This window comes from Temnothorax longispinosus, chromosome 3 (assembly GCF_030848805.1).
Source record: "Temnothorax longispinosus isolate EJ_2023e chromosome 3, Tlon_JGU_v1, whole genome shotgun sequence".
NCBI lineage: Eukaryota > Metazoa > Arthropoda > Insecta > Hymenoptera > Formicidae > Temnothorax > Temnothorax longispinosus.
Genome location: NC_092360.1, coordinates 3,698,374 through 3,706,603, shown reverse-complemented (window position 1 = coordinate 3,706,603; position 8,230 = coordinate 3,698,374). Strand labels below are relative to the sequence as shown.

General features: G+C 34.6%; 1 protein-coding gene across 3 annotated transcripts; it reads left to right on the top strand.

The window, feature by feature from the left end:
• Positions 1 to 741: 741 nt before the first annotated feature.
• Positions 742 to 8,035, top strand: Rig (rigor mortis). Of its 3 annotated transcripts, none has more exons than XM_071773150.1 (16): positions 742 to 1,059; positions 1,995 to 2,321; positions 2,435 to 2,787; positions 2,955 to 3,272; positions 3,346 to 3,610; positions 3,718 to 3,943; positions 4,087 to 4,168; positions 4,248 to 4,620; positions 5,042 to 5,336; positions 5,414 to 5,617; positions 5,717 to 5,855; positions 5,933 to 6,190; positions 6,410 to 6,620; positions 6,711 to 6,923; positions 7,031 to 7,466; positions 7,598 to 8,035. In XM_071773150.1, exons 2-16 carry the CDS (start codon positions 2,013 to 2,015, stop codon positions 7,846 to 7,848), a joined length of 3,933 nt encoding a protein of 1,310 aa, XP_071629251.1. In that variant the 5' UTR covers positions 742 to 1,059; positions 1,995 to 2,012; the 3' UTR covers positions 7,849 to 8,035. The 3 variants fall into 3 exon arrangements, with proteins under 3 accessions (XP_071629251.1, XP_071629250.1, XP_071629252.1); XM_071773149.1 differs by having other exon boundaries at positions 1,992 to 2,321; XM_071773151.1 differs by lacking the exon at positions 742 to 1,059 and adding an exon at positions 1,225 to 1,240 and having other exon boundaries at positions 1,992 to 2,321.
• Positions 8,036 to 8,230: the final 195 nt, after the last annotated feature.

The window sequence follows — 8,230 nt, the reverse complement described above, 5'->3', positions numbered from 1 at the left end:
TCAATCTTCAATAGTATGATACGTGTTTAAAAACGATAGAACAAATTTCTCTCATAAAATAGCATGCTACCAATGTAATTTTGATATTTTGACACTTCCGAGATAAATAGAATAAAAATATAAATTTCATTAATTGATGAGAACGTGAAATTAAAATTCGCAGATCTCAGTAAAGTTGGTCGCGAGTCAGTTGAAAGACTTGAAATGGAACAATAAAGAAATAATAAAGAAACAATAAAGAAAGAATACATTTAAAAATTAAGTTTTATTTTCCTTTGTAAAATGTTCAATTAAATATTCGAAGCTACAAATGTTTAATTGAAAATGAATTAAAATTGAATTCGCAACATTTTTTCTCATTTCGTATTTCATTTCGTTCTCGATTTCTCGTTTTACTTCGATAGATCTTTAATTTGAAGTTTAAATTTATTTATCTATTAGCGTCACATTTATCTAATCAGAATAATACCATAAAAATTAATTGATCGCCATTCTTTTTTTCAATGTTACAAGCACGATTGGCTAATTTTTACTGGGAAAAATTTATATATTGAATTAATAAAAATATATTTGCGTAATTTAAGTATGTATATATAACATATTTATAAACTTTTACTCAACACATTGACGAAAAATATAATAGTCTTATATATTGTTTTGTGTTACTCCACCTTCGTTAGTGGGATTTATATGAATTTAATTACGCGCATCTCACGTTATCTTTTCACTTTATTATACTTTGATTTTTTTTTTTGCAGCTTTTATACGTCGCGCATGTTTGTCAGGTTTTATCGCTTTTAAAAGATCAACGTTTTCGGCCTCTGTCGCTTGATATAAACATACGATGTTTTGGCAAGAAAAAGTGTTTTGTCAAGCATATAAATATCAGTACGAGATCTGCTTTAGCGCTTTTAGTATACATAACCGTCGCGGGCAGTCAGACTGCGCGTACCTACCAAGGTCCTTAATTTGTCACGCGTGTTCCTGCGAGACGGTCGATAAACAGCGAAACTCAGATAACGTAAAGCGTCAACTGATTACGACTGCAAATCAAGCAAGGTAATAGGTATTTGAAGCTTACATTGTTTCCGATTCCGTTCTATCGTCGCCGACGGACGTCGTGCGATAATTAATCCACGATTGAAGGTGGCCGCACACCGGTTAACCTCCAATCGACCGGCTGCGCGCAAGAATGAAAACAAAGACACGCCTCGTGGAGTTCTAGAAGTGATTCAAACAAGTGATTCGAAATTTTGCACCTTACATTTTTGCTTGTTTATATATTTTATCTTCATATTTTACTTATAATATTCGTATATTTTAATGTTTTATATACTTATAATTATATATATAAATTTTTATATAATTATATGTATGTGTATATTTCTATATTTCATAGTTTTGCAAGTAAAAACAAGTAAAAACTACAAGTAAAAAGAACAACTTTTGCCAGTATCTAAGCAAAATGTTAACTAGTAATTTATTAGCAGATTCCGGCAGAGTATTGCAGCAGATTGGCGTCAATTGTAGTATATACCTGCGATTAAACTCGTGTTCCGTCGGTAGAGCCTGCTGATATAATCTGAGAGCGAATTGCCAGCAGATGCCAAGCATTTTATAATCATTTAAATGAAACAGATCGTTTAAAGATTTATGAAAGGGCAGATTCTGCTCAGTTTTTACAGTCAATTTGCTATCATACTCGTTAATAACTGATCTATTATAAATATGTAGTTAGGCTCGTAAAAGTGTCAATAAATGATCAACGGCAATGCGAGTCAGGCGCGGTACTTGGTGCGCAAATATAGCTAGAAATTAATAAGTAACGAATTACAGTGTATTTAATACACATATATATTCCAGCTTGATGAACTGCGCGCCAATCTATTATACTTCTGCCTGTTTGCAGCAGACACTTTTTACAGAATATATATATTTTCAACAGATCTGTCTATCTGGATTAATCTTATAAGGACTCTTCCTTTTGTTAGCAGGGAATACAACGCGACAGAATGAACGAAGTAACATTGCCTCCCTCGCCGAACTGGTATTTGAGCAATGTCCTCGCCTGCTCGAGTCGTGGAACTGTGGCGTGGGGCGCGAGGAACTTTATCGTCATCGCCAAGCCGAAAGAGGATAATGTCATGCAGTATTCTATAATCAAGGACTACTTTAAAGACAAAGTAACCGCGTTGGCGTTTTGTCCTAAGCTCGAGAACTCGGATAGTCCCGAGTTATTAATCTGTGGCGGTGACGATAATAAAGCCAGGGTTTGGAATGTGGATACCTTAGAGTTATTAGTGGAATTTCCTTTTGCTGAAGTAAGTAGGACGCGATAGAAAAAAATTAAATATATTTCGTAATGAACGCGTTAAAAAAAAGTGATCTTTTAATTACTTCTGTAACTCATATTAATATATCTTTATTAATACAGGGAAGTAAACTGATTGTAGGGGTTGACTGGTCAGCCAAAGATAGTAATCTTGCATGCGCAGTGAATTCGGATGGTTTGCTAATGTACTGTAATATACAGTATCAGACTTGTAAAATAGTACCTCTGGGCAAGCTAACTGCTACATGTCTAGCTTGCTGTCCTCATGATTCTGGTCTTGTAGCGATAGGTACTAAAAGCGGACTAGTTTATATTGTTCAGAAAGAAACGATATTATATAAAATGAGGGGACACAACGAGGACATAGTTAGCTTATCTTGGTGCCCTTCAGACATGAATGTGTTAAATGGAGGAAATAAGAGAGATTTACTTTTAGCTTCTGGTGCAAAAGATAGGTGAGACAAAGCTTTCGTAATATGTGTATATCTTTTTTCTTATATACTACTAAATTAATTATGTTTGTAAAATTATATGTGAATGTACATTGTTATACTAAAAAAAAGCAAGAAACAAGTAACTTATAAGAAATTGCTACTGTTATATTCATCTTTTTTATGTTCAGATCTGTATTCATTTGGAGAGCTGGTAGAGATGGTAGATATGAAACTGTAATACACCTACCAAGTACACCAATCATGGCTGTATCACATAAAAGCAAGCTCAGTGGTACGAATGGAACTTGGATTGCAGTGTGTTGGGCAAAGCCTAATATGCTTCTGACTAGCTCTCTTTGGGGCGAACTTCTTTCTTGGGATCTTTCGTCAAACAAAGACAAGCCTGAGTACAAATTGTTCCATACGTTTCATAATAGGGGATTATTTTCCATAGCTACCGTACCCAAATACGACGCAATATCTGACGATTTGAAGACAGATTCTGAGTGAGTAAACGCTTCGCATAAATTACGAATATATGAGTATTGAAATTTTTCAATATTGTTAATATTTTCTCAGACTCAGAGTTTGGTCTTTGGCACAAGATCGCTGGGTTATATGTTGCAAACGTGACAGCGATCCTACGAAATCGGCGATTCTGGAACATAAGATTCCTACGCAAGGAGGATTTGTCTACTGCATGAGCGCTTGTCCTATTGATACCTCGCGTATTGCATTCGGCGCAGGAGACATGATGTTGCGTCTGTGGAACTTGTCTGAACCTCATGCAACCACTTTTGACGTTGTTATGCATTGGCAGAAGATAAAAGGAAAAATAAGAGCGGTAAGAAATTCTCGTACAAGATCTGTTGTTTTTTGAAATAAGTATATTCTCATGTGAAAAAAATGAATTATGAATTAATATTACAAAAATATATTTTATTACACTAGGTATCATGGTCCCCGGAGGATGAATCCACTATTGCTTTTGGTACTGGAGAGGGTCGCGTTGGTGTATTTGATGCAATTGGAACTAACAAACCACCTATATTGTACAGACAATATCACAGAAATACCATTTACAAGCTTGAATGGGCTAAACTTAAATCAGAATCCTTCTTGTTTTCCTGTGCAGAAGGAGAATTAGTAGCGTACAAAAAATCCGCGCCGAGTGATGGTAAGATACTCGCAACCCGTCGCGTCGCGTAAAAGAGTCACGGTCGGTCTCGCTTCGCGTGTACTTGGCACGAGACACTACCGTGTCTCTTGATAATACTCATTGTTTTGTCGCATTTTATTATATTGCTACTTTTATTTCAGAACCTATGTCTGTAATAAAGGAAGGATGTTTGGAATTTTCTTGGAAATCCGACTTGTGCTTAGCAACCGCATTAGAAAATGGGTATATATTTACATATATAAAACATACTTTCTTGAAAAATAATTGAAGAAATGCTTTAAACGTATTTTGTTTTTCTTAGGTCAATTATATTCTACGATCAGAAGCTGAGAAAACGCGGAAACTCGATACACATTTTAAGGGCCATGGTGAATTGCTTGGCGTGGCATCCCGAAAGCACAATGGCAGATAAATGCATGTCGCCAATTGCCAACTACTTAGCTGTTGCCTCTGATACGTGTAGCATAATGGTTTTTGATATGTCAAAGCTGATAAAGGAATTAGAAGCGACAGGTGCCGAGGACGTTATAGACAACGATGATGATTCTCAACAACGCACGATGCACAGGATGGTAGCAACGTTGAATGGACACTCTGAAAAAGTGGTGTGCTTAGCTTGGAGTCCGCATTTCAGTGGGCACTTAGTGTCTGGTAGCTACGACAATACCGCACAGGTCAAATATACATGGATTATATAGTACTGTTCAAGCAATTAGATTATATGATGGCATCATAACTCATCTGTGCCTATTTATTAAGCTTGTAGAATGATATATGCATGGGTTCCCGAAACGGGTTACCGTTCATCTCATAACTTCTTTACTCGTAACTTTCAACTCCTCAATCAACCTCTTACAAAACTGAGGCATGGAACGAGAGTCAAGTATTGAACTCCAGATTCTCCATCTACACTCGATCACTCTCATACAGAGTTATGCGTCATCCCAATTAAATTTATATTTAATATTTATCATATGTTGTGTCATACAGCATTGTGTTATATCACTTATATATCCTGTTGTAAATATAAAATCTCATTTAAATATTTTCAGAATAATTTATATAGTTATGTAATTTTTTTCAAATATTTTCTAGGTATGGAACGTTGAAAAACAGGAACTGATGGGCACATACGTGGGTCACGACGGACCTGTGCTATGCTGTATGTGGAGTCCTCTCAAACCACAATTGATAATGACCGGTTCGTCGGACTTCACGCTACACATGTGGAATTATACTTTACCGGCGCAATCGCCGAAGCAACTTTCTGACATTAAGGCCATAAAGAGAAAACATAAACAGCAGAAAAAGTCGACAAAAAATAAAACGGATGATCTCGAGAGTAATTCGACCATACCAGCGAATCAACCTGCCGAAGTAGCTTCCACAAGTAAATACATAATTTTTTTTACAACCGATACGATACACACGATTGGCATCGATAATAGTCGAGATTTTCAATTACAGAACTTCAAGTGCCGCCACCAAAGAAGAAAGAGAGAAAATCGTACTTCAGTACATATAACAAAGTAATAAGCGATAAATCTCAAATCCTGAATTTTATCAAGTCTGATATAAGAAGTAACCATATCGAAGAAGATGATGCTATCACGAAGTCGTCATTATTTTGCGAAAAGAAAGAAGATCTTTTAACACTCATTTCTAATGAAAGTAAGTTTAACTTTACATAACACTATATTGGCATACAACTTTACAATTACTTACATATTGTTATTATTAATTATTTTATTATTTATTATTTACTCTCAGAGTTAACACAGGATAATTCAGATGTCGTTACTGAGATGGATATGTGGTGTGATGATCTGAAAAACAATCTAATTAGTGCAGCCAAAGATCATCAATTAAATGACTTTTTAGTATCGCTTGCACCTAATGTTTCCGCGAAGTACGTATGAATATATTTTTACAAATATAAGACAAAGTTTGTGGATATTGGTTATACAATCGAGACTAATTTTACAGAGTGTGGAAAGAAATGTGCGAGGCGTATGCGCATCAATTGGTAATTCAAAACAATCCGGAAAAAGCAGTATCATATTTACTAGCTGTACACAAAATTTACGAAGCCATAGAAGTATTTATAAATGCTAAGATGTTTAAAGAGGCTTATGCACTCGCGCGATGTAAATTGGATGCTGCTGATACGTTTCTAAATAAAATATTAGAATCTTGGGCGGAATGGGCCACTTATAAAGGTCAACTGGAACAGGCAGCTCAATGGTAAAACAATTATTTTCCAATTAATATTTCTTATTAATCATCGTAAGTGTCGTATAGCTATAACGAAAATGTATTTTTCACATTTATATGATATAAAGGATATTATTTTGCATAATATTAATATTTATATGTAAACATAAATAACAATAATATTAAATAATAATTAATAGAGTTATGAAAAGTTTCTATTAAATTAACTTTTGATGTTCCATATATCAGTCACGTAAAATTAGGATACTTTGACAAGGCAGCAAAGGTTCTTTCTCGACGAAAAGACATACATTGTTTGGAGGTAGCGTCAGAATTAGCATTTTTAAGCGGTGACGAAGGATATGGTACGTCCTTAGCTGTGGATGCGATGACGCGTGCTCTCATGAAGTCAGACTGGTCGAAAGCGCATTCCCTTATCGCAGACATGCGACAAGTTCAGGTGCATTTTTACACACAACACGCACATATATGTATATATATACATATGTACATTTTTATATCCATATGCAACTAAAAATTTTGTATGCAGTATCTGAACGTACATATAAACGCCCACGAGATGATCATGAGCACATTCTCAAACCAGACCGAGCTTGGCATGATGAGAATGTGGTTGGAAGGAAAAGAAAGTATCGGTATGCTACAAGCTCTTGAGGAAAAATTTGGTTTTTCTTACTATGGTGCTTTGCGCAAGAAAGATGATACCAATATCGTTTTCAAAAATTTAACAAACGATAAAGTGGTAAGATATAGACAGAAATAAAAATGGCCAATACTCTTATCGTAGACAGTATTTAATAACAATACTCACTTTTCGTTATAACAACACATTGTATTATATTTCTTCAGATGCAAATAAATATCAGTTATCAAATTGCCATGGCGGCCACGTGCGATACAAAAGAAATGCGATTAAAGTATTTAACAATGGCATTAGGCAATGTGCACGAATTCGAAAATAGAGCGACGAAATGTGGAGTAACGATAAAAGAAGGATTCTTCACGCATGTTCTCACGAAATTGGATACCAAGAAACCAACGGACGAGGACAGCATTTATGCAAAGAGCAATTATCCTGTGTCCCAGAGTATACGTGCTTACTTATGTATCGGTCTCCTGAATTGGTTATCGAAATATTTAGAGGAGCTATCGATCGAAGAAGAAACGCAGTTTGTGCAGTTGATGTTAGATTTGCTAGACGATACCATAAATGAAACAACCCTATCTCATCAGATCAAGATTTCTAAGCATAATCAACTGGAAGACAAACTTATGGCTTTTGCGGGTTAGTTCTTCCTTCTAGTCTGTTAAACTTTTGTTTGATTTGTTTGATATACGATATATACAGATCAATTTCATAATAATAATTTATTGTCTTGTACATACAAATATTAATCTTAAATTTATATTTTGCAGCGGAAACAAAAGATGAGATTCAAAATGGTGATTATAGGAATATCGAAGAAGAAGCAGAAAAACTCAAACTTGATATAAATAAATTCAATGAAGAACGAGTTTGCATACCGAATCCCAACATCGTCTTTCACAAAGCTTGTTTAATTGCTGACAGATTGAAAGATAGTGACAAGCTTTTACAATTTTTAGAAGAATTAAGGAAAGAGGTAAAGAAATTTGGAATGGAACAAAGTTTATCGGAAAACTTGTGAATATCTCATTAAATAAAAGTTAAGAGTTTGAGAAAAATAGAAGTATAAAGAAAAACAGCAAAATATACAAAGATTTTTATATCGCTGTAAATGATAAGCTGTGCATCACAAATTACTTTTATATGTTATCCATGTAAATCTTGTAGTTGTAAAGTACATTATAAAAATACATTTTTTTTCTACACAAGTGTGAAATTTATCTCCAGAGACTTATATGTACATACATATACATATATAAATGTATGTACGCATACAAAAATGTTTAATTTACCACACATTCGCAACAAGAGAATATGCTTGGATCAAAATTTTACCTCAATGCATTCGTGATGTGTTGAAAGTTATTGTTCTTCTAACAGGCTTCTGGGTACTCGCCGCTTCT

Bases quoted from the DNA above. Each gene is read 5' to 3' on its own strand.
- Rig (XM_071773150.1), top strand. From the start codon at position 2,013: ATGAACGAAGTAACATTGCCTCCCTCGCCGAACTGGTATTTGAGCAAT. The intron at 4,621-5,041 runs GTCAAATATACA...AATATTTTCTAG, and splicing joins GCTACGACAATACCGCACAG to GTATGGAACGTTGAAAAACA. The intron at 5,856-5,932 runs GTACGTATGAAT...CTAATTTTACAG, and splicing joins GCACCTAATGTTTCCGCGAA to AGTGTGGAAAGAAATGTGCG.